We start from the raw sequence: 17,060 nt of genomic DNA, 5'->3' as shown, positions 1-17,060 counted from the left end.
AGTCACATTTGGCAAGTTACATTTCGGAAAAAAACAGTTGTGTTGTAATGACACAAGCAAGAACAGGTCAGGTACACGCAGTGGGATTGATAATCCTGTTTCAAGCTGCTTTGTGTGCATTTGGCTTCCTGGCAAAAGCTGGCAGTGTTGGCCTGTTGCTGTGGCTGCTTCTCATGGCATCTTTTGCTTTATGTGGCAAACCCAAGTGTTTCTGCTCTTCCCTCCGTGATCTGCTTCCTGCACACTGGATCACAACGTGGGTGCCCTGCGAGGTGCCGATGAAGGCAGGTGCTGCACACCCCTCCCAGTGCAGGGTGTGCCAGGGCTTGGTTCTGTTCTGGTACCACCCAGGCTTCTCTGACACCCCGGGGAGTGGAGGTGCCTGGGATTCACTGCTCTGAACACTCACCTTCTCCACTGGCTGGCACAGCCCTCCCCTCGCTGCAGCTGGGATGGGGGATTTGTACCAGGAGTGCCCAGCACAGCAGCCACCGAAAGCTCCAGCAACAGCCAAGTGTGCTCAGCCGAAAGTCAAAGGTAACGAGAAACAAGCAGTAACTGCACCTGGGTGTATTTCTGGCTTACCTGTATCCAGGCTCTCACCAGTGCAAATCTGAACTAGTTTAGTTAGGTCAGTCCTACAACAGGCAGTATAAGCCTTAATTTTTCTGTGCCAGCTGGCTGGGATGAGTTGGGTTCATCAGTTTGTCATCACACTGGTTTAGAAATAAAACCTTTTAAATGAGTGACAAACACCTCTCTAGGACATACCCAGAGGTGTGTCTGTTGGAGCTTAACACCAGTAGGAAATACACCTAAATACACTCAGATAAAATGCAGCCACAGCAGAACACAGTTCCTTGTAGTTTTTTTACATGATTTTTCACAGTGTAGATTGTGCACATACGAAAGCTCTTCAGGTCCACACTCACCAGCAGGGACAGCTCACCTTAGAGCAGCTGTAGCAGTTTCTATCCCCTTCATTGTCCCCTCTGCCTTTTTTTTAGAGGGCAGGTCAGCTGCTCCCGTAGCAGCTGTTGGACCACCAGTCACAGCTCAGCGGGGCAAGGTAAAGCAGTTCCAATTTCAGGAAACCTCCATACCCCGAGCTGTGAACTGGCAGTTGCTGTGCAAACAGCTGAGCCCCCCTGCAGCAGGACCACGTGTCCAAGCAGGACAGGCAGGCACAGGGAAAGAAAACATCACAGCTGTCCCAGAGTGAGCCTCCTGCTCCAAAATCCAAGCCCTACAAGCTTGCCTAGAGCCAAAGTTGCACCAATTACTGTGACTCATTAACACAGATTGGTGTGTGCCCACCTTGGGTCTGGTTATCCACACACTGCTCCAGCTGCCCACCATGGGAGCAGCCTGGGAATCCAGCACCCACCACTGTGACTTGGACCCATCCCTGCTGCTCCAGACTGGCACAACCCTTGGGAGCTAAAGCTGAGCTACTGCCCCTGCTCAGTGCACCCTTCATGTGCCAGGTGCAGCCTCACCTGTGGAAGACACCATCCACGCTGCTTCCAAGGTAGGCACGGGGAGCGAGGGATAGGGAATTAACACAGTGCTCCCCTCAGATAACCTTCCCAGCACCTGCTTACTTCATTCCGGGCATTTTGTAACTAGAACCCTCCCTGCACGAGTTATTAGTCTAACCCGCCGCTGGCGCACCAGACAATTGGGATCAGAGCTAAATCTGGGGTATCCGCAGGGAACTGGCTCCTGCTTTGTGCGTCCTGGCTGGTCCAACAAGGGCAGCTGAAAGTCAGCGCTGAAAAATCCGTCACTTGCTTTTGGTCTAGAAATGTATCACTAAAGCACAAGGGACAGGGTGGATCCCAGGGACTGTTAACCCCCTGCGCCGCACTGTGATTCCCAGTCTGCACTATCCACTGAATCCTCTCCAGACCCTGGAGCAAGAGCAGCTCTCGCTGGGCTCTCAGATGGTGGCAGGGGCAGAAGGGCAGCGCTGGGTGTGCTGCTTTGCCTTCCCCCAGCTTGCCCTGCACCTGAGACCCAACTGACTTGGGGGCAGAGGCGAGTGAGGAGTGGATGCTGTTTTGAACAGACAGAAGGGACTGACAGAAGTGAACAACAGGAGTCGGTTTGAAACTCTTGGCACTCGACTCGTTTTCAGCCCACCACCATTCAGCAGCCAAGCTGGAGACCTCCAGGGATGCTCCTGACAGAAGTGACAAACCCAGCCACTGTTGCTACCCTTAACTTGTCATAAAAAATACAAGAAAATCAAACTTGCCCATTTTTCATTACTGTGAAGTAATGGCACTCTGTATTTCTAGACTGTAATCCCATAGTTTTTTAGTGCATTCTGTTACTTCACTAATTTGATCTGGACTATGAGGTAGTTCAGGGGCTCTCATGGGGACTTCTACATTCTGAATCCATTTCTGTAATCTTACACCATCTCTTTTTTGCCCTCATCTTGTGACCAGTGATACCATTAATCCACTGACCTTGAAGAGAAACAGCTTTTCTCTTTCCAGGTATCGCAGCTGGTGACTTGGCTCAAAGTCTGCTGTGAGGATGGATACACAGCACTGGACTGGATTCCTGCTGAGCATCAGCCTCACGCTCTGCAGGCACAAAAGAAACGTAATTCATCAGGCTTGGCCTTCCTTGTGTAAGAAAGAGCCACATCCCGTGAAGATCGAACACCTCCCGCTGTGCCCGACTACTTGGAATAGCTGTGCCTACTCGGCACTTTGGAGAACTAGACCTAAAATTAACAAAGATAATTTCCCTGCAAGAAATAGCACCTTGGCCTGAATGTGGGATACTTCAGCAGGAGTCTGAAACAGGAAGGCTAAAATTGGCTCCGGTCTGGGATTCTGCTGAATGGGCTATAACACAGGTCTGAGCACTGCATGCAGGACACGCAGCAGCGCTGGAAATCTCCAGCCAAAATCATCCCAAGCTGCAGGATGTATCCCAGTAGTGATGAAAAGGTTACTCCCAGTACTCAGTAGCAGCTCCTGCCTGTACAAGGCTGAGTGATCCACCTTCACCATCACTTAGTGACCATCTGATTGAGGCAGAGGTGGGTGCTGGGATGGAAACAGCTCTCCAGCTGGTGGGACAGAGTGCTGGATTTCTAGCAAGGCTTTGTGCTGTACAGCAATGAACGCCCACAGATCTCCACAGTGGTGTCTCTGGGATCAACACTGGCCTAAATTTAAACATACAAAAATAAAGACACATTGGAGAGCAGCCTAGGAACAGAAAGTGTGCACAGTCCTTGGCAGGGCAGTAAAGATGTGGGACTTCCATGCATCAGGCGTGCAGGGCTCATGCCTCCCACGCTGCAGTGCCCTGATTTCAGCCACACACTGCAGTCCTGCAGCCCAGGGGCAGCACTGCATTGGAACAGCTATGGAAAATGGAGGGGAGGAGATGATGTACCTGGAGAAGGACAGGCTGATTTAACACCCCTCCCTGCTGCCAAATGCTCTGTGGGCTCTGCAGTCATCACCCAAAATAGAGCCACAATCTGTGCCTCCTTCAAGAGACAGTCCCTGCTGGAAACATGTCAGGGCATTGCTGGGGCAGCAATTTACTGCAGGGAGCCACCTCAGGAGCTGCTGACACCGCACCCCACTGTACCTGGCTCCTTTCCCTCTCCCCCACCATTCGAGCTGCCTGTTGATGCTTGCTATAGCCTGGGAACAAGACACAGGGCTTGACCCAGCAAGGAATGTAGGCAGGGTTTGGGCAGAAATGAGGAAAAGTCCTGCATTAACCTCAGGGTGCAAGTCAGAAATCCACCACATGTGGCTGTCACCTCACGTCCAAGACACCTTGGCACAAGGGGTCCCTTCCGGTCCAGCCCCAGCCTGGCAGAGGCTGAGTGGCTCTGAGGCAGCCCCTGTGACAGCCTCTTCTCTCTGGGACTGGACATATCTTGTGCTTCCCAATGCAAAGACACATCCTCCCCACAGCAAGCAGCTCATCCCAGGTAACCTCCTCCTCCTCCCCTTGTTTTGCTGCCAAGGTCCCTCCCAAAACGTGAGCTGCTTCAGCCCCAACTTGCCCAACACTCAGCCTCTGTCAGCACCTGAGCAAGACGAGTCACGCGAAGCCCTCAGTCCAGACACGCCGAGACAGCACCAGAGCTTCACCCCTTGTGCACTGTAACCACAGAGCAACAACACAGATGGTCTCCTGGCTTTTCCCATATTCTCCACCACCTTGGGGTGCCCTCGCTGCCCCTTCCAGGCCCTCAGCACCTTTGCAGTAAACCCGGTGCAGGCTGCCCCAGCTGTCCCCTCGCAGGTCACACGCAGTCACTGGGTGGCACTGTGCCCCTGCCTGTGCAGCCGCCCAGCTCCATCCTCCTCCTCCGCTCCGGGCGGGACCGGGGGGCGGGGGGGACGGGGAGGAACCCCTGGCTGGGCCAAGGGGCAAAGGATCTCCTTGCCAAAATGGACCCACGTGTGGCAGCCAGAACTGACAGATGCCCGGGGACCCCGGGAGGTGACCCCAACACACAAACACGGGCTCCTGCTGCCTCCCTGCCAGAGTGTCTCTCCTCACTGCGGTTACATTTTCATTACCGTGGCAAAAGGAGATCAACTGCATCCTTACAATGCACCCCTCCATAAAACTAATAGGCCAGGCAATTGGGACAGCCCTGTGAAGTACTTTATAGTCTGGACTCAAGGAGTTTGTGCCACAGCTCACAAGCTGTCCCAGCCCCACATCCCAGGAATCACAGCATTATTTCTCCTCACTGTCCCTTCTTTTGAGCTGGGAGCAGTGTGAGGATGAGCATGGTGCCCTGATGCCTGGCTTGGCTTGTTTCCCATCACTCAGAGCCCCATTTGGCTCCAGTGGCACAAGGCTGACAGAAGCTTCCATAGGGATCATAATTTCCTCTTTCCAGGGCATCACGACACAGCTCTGCACTGACTCCAGGAGCTTTTACACCATCAGTGGGAGTCAAGGGCCAAGAGGCTGGACCAGAGCAGAGACCAGGGAGGCCCTTTGCCAAAGCTTTGCCATTTGCTTCATTTGCAGTTGAAAGCCAGCCAGGCTCACGGGAGGAGCAGCAGCTCCTCCAACACCACGATGGCAAAACATGGCAAAACCCACTCGGCTCTGTGAAAGACCCTTCCCTCCACACTGACACCCCGTGTTTGTTTGGAAAGCTGGGGGGACACATTTGGTGTAACGTGGAGCCCCATTTCGGAGGGTACCTGGTGGGATTTGAGGGACTGTTTTGCTTCCCATGTTGTTGGGGCCCAGCTGACCTCAGTGGTGCACTCCAAGTGTACCTGGAGCAGGGAGCTGGGCCCTGGCTCCAGTAGGGCCAGGTGGACAACACTGGGGACAACAATAACCAAAAGGAGCAGCAGCTGCCACCTTCCCTCTTCCTGCTGCCTAAAAGCAGCCCAAGAAAAGCTTCCTTTAATCGCTCCCTCTATATTAGACCCTTCCAGGGGAAATTAGCACAAGTGCAACACCAGTGGCACCAAGGGAACAGACCCTGAATGACTTGGAGGGGGGTTAATTAGTTTGTTAAAATCCTTCTCTCTTTAGTCGCCACCTACAGCTCCAAGCCTTGACAAACAGTTGGGAAAAAGGGTCACTGTTGAAAATCAATGCTCTTTAGAGGTAAGAGCTAAAGACCCTCCAAGGACCATCCTGTTGGGAAATAAAGTGGAGGAGACTGTTTCTCCACCATTAGGGTATAAGACAAGTGTTAGAAGGGAAAGCAAAAGGTTTCTAGGTCTCCATTAAAGTCAGAAGGGAGACAAAGAGCCCATTTCTCCCCTTTGATTTACTGTCTTTAATCTCTTTATCTTGGTGTCCCCACCTACCCTGCAGGACAGTAGCATTCAGACGTGCTGAAAAGCTTAACTTATGTTTGCAAAAACGATTCAGGATCCCCAGATACCAACTGACAGAGACTGCAAAGTGTTACTGCCCGTCCCTTTGGATGATGATCCCTTTGGAGCACAAGAGCTGCCGGCAGACGGGCTCTCCACTCCTGACATGCTGGTCAGGTAACATGAGTGTGCTGGGGAGAAGGAGCAACATCAGAAAGCCCCACAGCCCCTTACAAACAGTTTCCCCCTTTGATTAAATTAACATTAGACTGTATTGACCCCATAGAATTCTGTACAACTTCCAGTCCCCCCGTAGCTGCCCCGAGCACGGCGGTGCTGTCTGGTAACCTGCCACAGAGCTGCTGTGTGCCCACGGCGAGATGGGACCCTGCCAGCACTTCTGACACCTCCAGCACCATTTCAGTGTTGTGGTGGGAGGGCTACAGCTGCAGCTCAGTGATCTCCATGGGCAGCCCTTTGGGACTAAAATTTCCTCAAGTACCTGCTTTAAAGTTGGGACTGACTTCATTCGGCCTTCCCATCTGTGCTGCCCCATGGAGGGCAGAAGGACAGACAGTTCCAGCTTTAATCCAAGGAAAAGATTTCTTTGCTAGGCACAGGTGTGCCCTGCCTTCTATACTGTCCACTGGTGTTTGTATTTTAAAAGCCACTGCATCATTTGATTCTGCCCAGCTGTCTGAAAAAAAGGCTAACATCCTGTGTACTGCTGGGACCTCTTTGTCAGAGGCTGTGAACTCATCTCCATCCAGCACCAGGATGGATTGAACAAACTGAAGCAGTATTTTATTGCTCAAGCATAAAACATGGGAATAAACAAGCACTGAAGTGCTACTGATCATTAAAACCAGATGGGAGCCCATTTACTGCCTCCAGCAGTGAGGTGCCACGGCTGCTCTGCTGAGGCCCCCTTGAAATAGGAAACCCAACGCACCATCTGGGAGGTGCTGGATGGCAGTGGCTACAGGCAGCCCCTGCAATTCCAGGCTGGAGTTATCTGTACTGTCCTCTCACCACCATCCCAGGGATAACCAAGGAGTGACAGAGCTGTTAGTCCTGGCTCCAGAAATACAGTCACCTCTGTTAAGGTTGTGCCTACATGAAAATGCCCCGTTGAGGACAAGCAGCCCATCCAGGGCCAGTCCCATCGTCCAGGGAGGTGGGATGGGGAGAATCACAGGCCAAATTGTCCACACATAGAGCAGGGACTTGGCTGCATTTCAATTGTATTTGTTCAAATGCACATCAGAGAACCATCCCTGGTTCTGGTCACTCCTGCACAGTTCACCTCCCAGATGATGGTTTATCCAAAGCAGCCCAAGTCTGACCTTACTTCTTTAACCAACCACTGCTGTCTGGCATGGGAAGTACCATGGTGGGAAGAAGCCAGGGGCTATTTCCTCCCCTTCCTAATCAACACACCCACCACAGATAAAGGCACAAGGAGAGCATTCCCAGTCTAGAGTCCTGGAAACTGGCCTCCAGAAACAGCTCCATCCTGAGCACCCTCAGCTGCAAGCTGGGCTCAAACCCCTCCCTAGACTGAAGCTTTGCACCTTTGTCTCCAAGTCCCATCTCCTCATGGCAGGGAACCCTCTCAGCAGCCGAAACCAGAGCGCGGCATGGGGCCAGGGATGGATTCCTGGGCGGCCCCTGCGAGCCGAGCGGAGATGCAAATGGAGCAGGAGACTGCTGGAGAAGCAGAGACAGACAGATGCTTTTACACTTCAAAGGGAACAGGGCCCTCTGAGCCTTTCAGGAATACGCACAAATCGATAGACTCCTTTCAAACACCGAGCACATTTGCTCAAGTGTGAGGCAATTAGTCCCTGAGGATGGAGGCAGGACAGGGCCATTAACAGCCATACGGGCAGGATGAGAAACATGCGGCATGACTCCTATGGCTCCACGCGGACAGCCAGCCCAGCCTGCTGAGCAGAAAACCCGCGGTTCTGGCCTCACTTTCTCATCCATGGTTTTCAAAATGCCCTTGTGCCCCCAGGGGCTCTACAGGGAGTGCATTAGTGTCATTCAGCCCATGTCAGTGCAATGCTCAGCACATCCCTTTGGCAAACAGAGCGATTTTGATCATATCCCCTCCACTGCTCGATGGTTCACTGCTTTTATCCCGGGAGAACAATAACCAGGGGTACCCCCAGGGATGCACGAGGGCTGACTTAAACTTAGCACAGCAATTCCCATTTCCCCCTTCACCCGACTGCTGCAGGGTGGTGCCCGAGCTGCTCCAGAGAGCTCTGTCTCTACCGAGTCCTTCCTAGATGGAAAAGCAGCACCCAAACCAGATTGTGGGCGAGCAGAGGACTGGCTGCTCAGCACGAACACAGCCAGCATGGGGACAGACCCCGCTGTGTGACAGGAATCAGGCCTGACTCATCCCTGTCTACTCTGCACCAGCACTTCCACGCAGATCTACCCTTAATGCACCAACTCCCAGCAAGGATGTTACAGAGATCCCAGGTGCTGGTGCTTTATGACCCCACAGATGGGAGCTGGAGTGCCAGAGCCAGCACACAGGAAGTCTCTCCCGTGAACAGCTGCTGTTTTACATGTACAGTCTTATTTGTACAAAGAGAGGCAGAGATACCAAAAGTGAGCAGTGCTTTATGCCTGGCTGTGTAATTGATGGAGTGCCTGTCCTGTATTGCTGGCTGCCCACTCCCACTCTCCTTTATGGGGGCACATAATTTACCCTCTTCAGTAAAAATAGAAGAGGAAGAAATAAAAATCTCAGCATGTCCCCAAAGAACAGTAAGAGATGGAAATTAAATCCATCCATTACACTCACCAAGCAGGGTGCTGTCTGGGCAGGAACACTGTAGTTGTACACCTGCACGTTCAAAGAAAAAAAATGAAGTATTAGAGAAGTGTCAGAGGCAACCCAGCACCTCACAGCAAACTACTTCAGGCCATAAAACAAACTCACACGACTTGGAAAAACAAAAAAGGAATAACACTAAACTAAGCTGGGCAGCAACACCGCTCAGCACAGCTGCAGCACCTCTTCTCACCCCTGCGCTGAAGGGTTGCTTCACCCTTGGTTAAAATTTCGTCTGACACCACTGCTCAGGCCCAGGTCTCAAGAACGCTTCAGTGTTTGCTCTGGGAAGTACACGTCGAGTGCTGCGGGGGAGAAACACCTTCCCGACTTCCTTCGCTGTGTCCTGTGAGCTGCGTTACCTCTCCCAGGGTTCCTCCTGCTCAGATTTGCTGTAATGATCAGAAGCCACATTTAAACCTCACTACAGCTCTGCAAGGCACGACAGCAAAAGCAGCTCACCTGGAGCGGCCGGGAGCCAGGCTAGCGGCTGCTTCCCATGGCCCAGGGAGGGGACAGCCGAGCCCTGGAGACAGGCAGGGACAGGCTTCCCTACAGCCACGGCAAAACCGCAGCAAGGTCGTGCCTCTGAGCACGGCTGGAGCTCAGCCGGCAGCGCCCAGGGCAGCTGAGGGGGACAGGGCGCACCAGCCCTCCCCACGCTCCCGGGAAAACCCTTTGTCCTCCCTTCCCCAGTTGGCCCTGCACAGTTTTACCCCTCCCTCTTTGCTCTTGGCCGTTCACCGAGCAAGGGGAGGCTGCGGGCGGGTGAGCAGGTAAGCGGAGACACCTGCACGGCACATTTGGCCGCTGATGAGCGGAGGAGGGGCGGGCAGGGGGGATGTGGCTCTGTGCCGGCCCGGCCCCGCACGGCGGGTGACGGCTGCTGTTTGCTGCTGCCGGCCAAATGCTGCATCCCCCCTGCTACGAGGCTCCCCATGGATCCCGACCTGGGGCTCGGGAATTAAGTGGCTTTTAAGCTCTGCAATAAAAACCCATTTGACTTGAAGAATGTTGTTATTCCTGGAAGGGGGTTTGCGCCTCTTGCTTGGATTTGCTTAAAGTGATCCAGTACATGCCCTGACCAAGTAAATGCACACAGGAGCCCTCTGGGGAGGCTCACGGAGCACCAAATGACAGACACCCCACACCGAAGCAAGTGAGGAGTCCGGCTCAGCCTGGCTGTCCAGCACAAGGCGATTCAAGAGCCCCAGCCCATCTCGGCATGGAAACGCTGCTCTGCGGGATCTCCTCGTGCCTGTCCGTGGGCAAGGAGCCTCCCTGGGCCCCCACTGAGCCCTGCGGGGACAGGCAGACCCGCACCACACACGGGAGGACACCGGGTGCCACCGAAGGTGCCAGAGAGCAGTGCTGCCCCGGGCTCAGCCGGGCCAGGAGGCTCAGCTGAGGGCACCAGACAGTTTGGTTTGCACCAGCTGAGCACATCTCTGTCCCTGCAGCACCTGGAAACGAGATAAGCTTTAGTGAAACCAGCTGGTAGCTGCTTCTGCAGAGGCCACATCCTGAGCCAGCTGAGACCGGAGACCCTGCACCCCTGGGAGGACTCTCCATGTCTCTAGAGAGGTGTGGGGCACTTTGCTGAGCTGCAGGGAAACAGGTGCCTCTCCCAAGCCTGCAGCTGCCTGCAGAAGAACTGCAGTGTTGGCAAGAAAGCATTTTTCTGCCATTCCCATCTGCATTGAAGAAGTGTCAGGCAAGGCTTAAGGCTGCAAAAACCAGTAGGAGAAACCAAAATAAATTAAGATCTTTATTTCCCATAGGAAATTTACCTAGATCCCATTTATACTCCGTTTGCCCTTGTCCTTATGTAATTCCTCTGTGGGAGAGGAGCAGAAAATACAGAGAAAATAAACAATTTGCTGCAAAGAATTGGTGCAAGAGCCTGAGTCACATCTAGCAGTGCGAGCAGATAACCTGAGGCTCACTGAACACGCTGCAGAGAACAATGAACCCTGAGATCAACAGCATGTGTCATGCATGTACAAACTGGCCCCAGGTAACATGACTAAAGCAGAGCCACTGGTGTGCTTGAGAAAGATGCACAAACCCGCACTTTTGAGTTTATTTTATTACTCTTAATGGCCTGCCTTCCACATGTCTCATTTCCCTTTATTGAAGCTGTCAGAGGCATTACATTATGTCACATGCGTGCAAAAACAGTGTTTTCAGTCGAGCTCACACAGACTTTTAAATGCCACAGCTGAAGAAAACAAGACAGTGGGAACTGCAGAGGGAGGAGGTGGGAGCAGAGTCCAGAGCACACACCTACGGGCAAAATCTCCAAAGGCTTCACAAACCAGCCAGAGCTGCAGTCTCTCACCAGACAGGAGAGCAAGAAAGTAAAGGTACTTTTCTAATAGGCTGGATGATTCACTGAAGAAGGGCAAGTGGTCCTGTTGCAACAGAAGGCTGATGAGTAATTAATGGCTTGTCCTAGGCACAAGGCTGAGTCTTTCACCCCAGTGCAGAGCTGTGCCAAACACCAGCTCTACCGACAGGCCCATGGGGCAGCAGCACCTGCAATGCTACTCTGAAGGTTTGAAAGGAAGAACAGTGCACTCGTATTTGCACAGGAGTTTCCCAATGCTGCCCAGTTCTCCTCAGTTACTTACACTCACCACAGTATGTTTTTCATCCTCATTAGCACCCTGTGACAGCGAAACACATCCCAGCTACAAAGAAAAAGGAACAGATCTAACCAGGTAGCCCATGGGGGGGATGTATTCTTTCTCTTTTCTTGGCAAGGCACTGGCAGTGATCCCGGTGGGTGCCAGGAGGACTGCCATGCACAAAGTACCCCCAGGGTCCCTGCACATGGGGCTCAAGGCACCCACTCGACTCCCCAGCCATTATTCTCATCGCATTTCCAAGATGTGACAAACAGTGCTGGCAAAATCAGCTACTAATGGTCAGAGACAGACTATTTCTCTCATCCACAGAGGTCAGCCTTTTACAGCTGACCTGCCTTCATGCAGCTGGCATTTGGACAGCGGGAAATCACAATATTCTGGGTTAAAAACAACCTCCTCCACAGTTTCTTCTCCAACCAGATTTCTGTTTAGTGAGTCGCTCACATCCACTTGTGTGTCATGCACAGCAAGTACAAATCACTACTGGCCAGGGTGCCATCAGAGGGGAGGCTCACAGGGCATTATGTTCATGTACTGTGGTGAAGTCTGACCTTTATTTCAATGCTGCACATCCTCAAAGCCTGGGAAGCCCAGGGGAAGTACTTGGCTGCTCTGCACGTATCATAACACAGTTTGTGGTACAAACACAGTTAGCAATACACAATTTAAATAAGGAAGTAGTCATTGTAACTGAGTCCACAAATTTATAGGGCTACTTTTCAAAGTAATTTTAACAATAACAAACATGGCTCCACATCTCTATGCTATGCAGATGCACAGTGCTGACCTGGTATCCCAACAGATCAGCACACAGCCTTTCCCAGTGTACCTGCACACCAATCCTGATGCACTGGGCACAAACCTGCCCAGATCTGCTCATAAACAACATCTTGCTACACACACAGAGAAAACAATCTGGCACACAGGCTAAATGATACATCTCTCTGCCTACTGATGGCTACAGGCCACAGAGCAGCTATTAGTGTGACAAGAAAACATTCCCTAAATAACACCTAGAAACATGTCTACCCTCCCTGAGAAGCAAAGAGCCTGTCTCACTGAAGACCCCATTGCCAGGGCCATTTGCCACTTAGGCAAACAGGGAGGCTTCCCCCTTCTAACAGGAAGATGAAAGGAAACCCTCCTTGCATGGCACATGCAGGCTCCTGCTCAGGCTGGGACCAGAGAGGAGGGAGGTGGAACCACTCTGGTAACTAAACATGGAAGCTGATCCCTATAAACTCCCAAATAGTGCTGGGACGACTTCACACACAGAGCGTAGCACAGGAACCACAACTATAAATTATATTCTCCAGGGGTGGCAGGGTGTGAGAGAAGGAAGAAGCTCACAGCAGATTTCCTTTCACTCTAAAGAAAGATGTTGGAGTTAAAGAACAGCACTGCTGTTCATGGCCCTGCTTCTGACAACCTTGGAATCCCCAGAGCAGCTCTGCACATTCCAGGAACAACCTCCCTCCACCTCTGCAGAAAGAAGAGCATTTCACTGACCTTGAATCTAGGGCTGACAGAGGAGGGATGGGCACAGGGACCTGCAGACACAACACACAGCCTTCCTGCTGCTTCTCCTGCATGGAACAAACTCTTCCCTGCCTGCGTGACCCACTGCTATGCTCCAGACACTCCTTGCTGTGCATTTTACTCTCTTCTGCTGCTGGAAGAAAGGCAAGACTCTAGCTTTAGTTTGACTATACTAACTGAGGAACCTGCTTAAAGGTCAGCAGGATTGCTTGTTTCACTTGTCTTTGCAATATTGTCTACAGCTTTTGTGCCACCTAGATGGCTTACTGAAACTCCTTAGCCCCATCTCCTTGCCTCAAGTCCCGAGAGGAAGGGATTTTGGAAACTGCCAAATACGAGGTGCAAACAGCCTGTGACTGCAAGTTCAGCAGCTCTTTAACTACTGCCCTTGGAGATCTTGTGGTTTCCTACTCCTGCTGGGAAAAAAGACACTGCAGGACATTTATTCTGCCTGATCCACAGTGACACAGCTGGGGCAGCCACCAGTTTAGCCACTGTTTGTGAAACACGGTGAGGGTTGTTGTGCAAGGAGACAAGGAAGTGAAGGTGTCCCATTCTACTGCTTGCAGCAATACCTCTGCCTAGTGCAGGCGAGGCTCCAGAAGTCCAGAGCAAATCTGATCTCATTTACAGTTTTTTCACTGGGAAGGGTCCTCCCCGTTCACCAGCAGGCGTAGGGGAACAGAGGGTACTGGCTCCACTCCGCCATGGTCCCGTGGGCATGTCCCGGAGCGCCCTGTGTGTTGTACTCCGTGGAGAAGGCCGAGTAGCTCATTGCCCTGTACTGGCTGTGGGGAGGCACCACCCACTGCCCCAGGCCCTGCTCGGTGCCATAGGGACTGTACACGGGCGCTCGGGCCCCGGGTTTCCCAACAGAGTCTAGAGCCATGTTCACCACTCCCGTGTAGTCCTGGGGAGGAGGCAGAGGCGGGGGGAGCGGAGGCAGGTTGGTGAAGCCCTCTGGGAGCTGTTTGGAGTCGTGCTCAGGCACCGTGGCGAGATCCAAGGCGTGGCACCTTGCCCGGAAATCATTCAGGGCCGTGGCATCGCGGGTGGGAAGGTGCTGGCTGTCCCCGGCTTCGTGGAACCTGAGCCGCGGGGCAGAGAGAACAGCGAGTCAAACCTACCGCAGCAGAAAACCACAGAAAACCCACACAGATCCCCTGGGGAAAGGCAGGGCAAGCTCTCAGCATGCCCTCCCTCCCTTGCCTGCTCCTTATCATACTGTTAAGCGTGGATTTTTGTACAGGCCTCACTTTCACTCCCAAAGAAAAACCTTTGGACCAGAAGGTAGGACTCACCGATATGTCTGGTAGGATGGCGTTGGCACTTGCTGCTCTCTGGCCAGACCCTCCCTCTGCTCCGCAGGCACCGGCGATGCCGCAGGGAAGGCCTGGCTGCCATTCTGCTCCGAGCCCCAGAAGGGATATCCACTGCTGACCACCACGGGGTTACTCTCTTCCTTCACATCTACATTCTCATCCTCCTCAAAATCTGACTCACAGCAGGGAAAAGAAAGAGTGGAAAGGAATGAGAAGGGGGAAGAGAGAGACAAAGTTCAGAATGGTCTATTGGCAGTTGTGTTAATCACGGGATGGTGGCAGGAAATGCACTAACACCTCTCCTGCAGACCTTCTGTCCTAAGGGAATAGCCCTTTCCAGCTCTTTTTTGTCCGGATACTGGTGGGTCAGTCCTACCCTGTCCTCTGTTCTTAGCTGTGCTACTGCAAGCAGCACTGTGAGCTGGAGCAAGGAATGATAAGAGCTTAAAGAACTTTTTGAATAGCATTCTCTGGGTTTGTTGTGACCAATATTACCACGTTCCTCGGCACCATGCTCCTTTTCCTCAGGCAGCTTCCTCTTCTGGCTCTTGGCTGGACTGGGCTTCTGGCATTTTGCTCGTCCTTCCCTGGAAAGAAACAAGACATGGGGGCAAGCCTGGATGTCAGCTTTTTGCCTAGAGAAACAGGTGGGGATGCTGGACAAGCTCCGCAAGACAAAAAGATGGGATGAATCTCTAACATTCTGTGCCATACACCTCTCCTACCAGCCCCTCAGGGGCCAAATTCCAGGGTTAGCCATGTGCCTGCCATTGCTGTGTGCTTCCAGGGAAAGCCCTTGCCTGTGATACCAGGGATAAATCAGGAAAGGGGCTCCTGCTTCATATCTGTACAAAAGGCACGATCAGCTTGGAAACTCAGCACCAGAGATTTTGGCACTGACTTTGTAAGTGTAGCCTGATGTTGGATACACACTATGCACACAGGTATGTGTATAGCAGGGTGGGTCTGTTGTTTGAAAGCAGCTCTTTCCTAAATGGAAAATGAGTTTAAGCTTAGTCAGAAATGATGCTACTAGGAGGAGAAAGAAAATCCATGACATTTCTAAAGTTTAAGTAAAATAGAGTCAGTTTTGGCCCTTTTTCATCAGGAAATGAGATTTTTTTCAGGCATAAAATAACACAAAACAAATTCTCAGATATTTTTGTAACATTTTCTGCTTGGAAAAAACCCATTTTTTTCCTTCTCTATTGCCAGTCTATGGTTGCAACTTAAGCTTTTTTTCATCTCATCCACTGGCTGCCTTAAGACCAGGCAGATCATCTCACTGGTATTGGTATCCATCTTGCAGACAAAATCTCCTGTTGGAAGAGATGTTTTTCCACCCACAGAAAAAGGAGACAAGGGAGCCTCCAAATGTCAGAATCAACCTGATCTCCACGAGTCCAAATGATCTGCTGTGGACTCCTGTTATCACTCCTATTCACATGTCAGACTCCAGTCTAGCTCCAGCTTGTAAGGGAATGTAGGTCTCAAATTTCTCACACCTCCTACATTTCTGTGGGAATTATCACCTCCCACTCTCCAAGTCTCTTGGGAGGAGGCTGCACAGGGGGACATCATTCCCAGATACAGGGAAATGCAGTGTGCACAATGCAGCAGGGCTGGCTGGTAGAGTTTTGCTCAAAGGCCTTGGGTAAGATTCACAAGTGAACTCCAGTTATAAATAAATTAAGATGAAAAAGCAGTTTACCTTCGAGTGTTCTTCCCATGTTCACGGAAACCTTTAGCAAAGGGATTGTTGTCAATCTTGAGCTTCGTAATCTTAAAATAAAAGCAATAAAATTCAGTATCAAAGTGACTGGTGGGGTTTTTCACTGTTTCAAGACCTGCACCTCAGTATTTATCTTCACAGTTTTTCTAAGGGTTTTGGACATGCCCTTGCCATGCTATCTGAGCTCTCCCAGCAAGTCTCTTTATTGATCAGGAACTGACACACACAGAGAAGTGACTTTGCCAGGGTCAGCAGGGATTTGGGTGGGATTCATCTGACTAGAGAAACATACAGGGTCAGTATCTATATCTGGGCTTTTGCCCATACTTTTTACTGCTTTTGGAGTTCTGTGTGTCACTGACAGCGCACTCAATGCCATTAAGGTGCATGACTCATCACAGAGAGGATGTTTTCCACAGAAACCATAATGTGCCTGTTTCTTCCCACTGTCCATCACAGGTGCCCGGGTGAGCAGACTGGAAGGAGACACTTCCTCTACAAGAGTTTTGAAGACATTATTTAGCACCATGTCCAAAAGCAGTGCTTGCACACTGTACCTGCTCATTCTGGTAGGCAGTGACAGAAGTGAAGACAGTCTCAGGGAAGCTGAAGACCTGGAAGATGCTCCAGCGGACACTGAAGAGGTCGTCTGCCTGCACAATGTGGAAGCGTGGCTTGTAACGGTGCATGGAGTGCAGGATGATCTGGCACAGGGACAGACAAAGGACAAGGTTTCTATGGGCAAACACTGCCAACACACAGACTAAAGCCCTCCCTAAGAGGGCACAAGGGCTGGGCTGAGGGAGGAAGAAAGGGCACTTGGATATGTTTTCGCTGTCACATGATCTAATTTCTCACAAATCTTGCTTATTTTCTACAACACTCATGAATTCCAAAAGAGCACAGCACGACCTACATGCCCATGTTGATCCAGAGTGTTGTTGGTGAGCTTCAGTTTTTGGAAGGAGACGGGTTCTTTCATCCAGTGGCTGCCAGGAGCTGGGGAATCTGGGTGAACGTAGGTGCGACAAGGGAGCTGGGGCTCTGCTTTCCCAGCAACTTCCCACTGATCTTTATTCCACTGTGAAGGGACAGAAACCAGGAGCTTAAAAA

The 17,060-nt window shown here is 51.7% G+C and overlaps 1 protein-coding gene across 3 annotated transcripts in view; it reads right to left on the bottom strand.

The window, feature by feature from the left end:
• Window positions 1-72: 72 nt before the first annotated feature.
• LOC113974043 (T-box-containing protein TBX6L) overlaps window positions 73-17,060 on the bottom strand; it is a 22,912-nt gene continuing 5,924 nt past the window's right edge. The window contains exons 4-13 of one of the 3 annotated variants that reach the window (XR_003536418.1): window positions 16,864-17,028; window positions 16,505-16,651; window positions 15,927-15,997; window positions 14,711-14,802; window positions 14,195-14,387; window positions 12,864-13,981; window positions 8,897-9,095; window positions 8,674-8,715; window positions 410-2,597; window positions 73-265 (exon numbers count right to left, since the gene is read on the bottom strand). Coding sequence is in view for 1 of the 3 variants with exons in the window: in XM_027696841.1 (XP_027552642.1) it covers window positions 13,555-13,981; window positions 14,195-14,387; window positions 14,711-14,802; window positions 15,927-15,997; window positions 16,505-16,651; window positions 16,864-17,028 (1,095 nt within the window). In the remaining 2 variants the exon portion in view is untranslated. Of the gene's footprint in view, window positions 266-409; window positions 2,598-8,071; window positions 8,143-8,673; window positions 8,716-8,896; window positions 9,096-10,458; window positions 13,982-14,194; window positions 14,388-14,710; window positions 14,803-15,926; window positions 15,998-16,504; window positions 16,652-16,863; window positions 17,029-17,060 lie in introns of those variants that run through there. The other 2 variants (XR_003536419.1, XM_027696841.1) reach the window with 2 other exon arrangements.

This window comes from Neopelma chrysocephalum, unplaced genomic scaffold, assembly GCF_003984885.1.
Source record: "Neopelma chrysocephalum unplaced genomic scaffold, ASM398488v2 Primary Assembly neopelma1_116, whole genome shotgun sequence".
NCBI classification, from domain to species: domain Eukaryota; kingdom Metazoa; phylum Chordata; class Aves; order Passeriformes; family Pipridae; genus Neopelma; species Neopelma chrysocephalum.
This window is presented reverse-complemented; position numbering and strand designations above follow the sequence as displayed.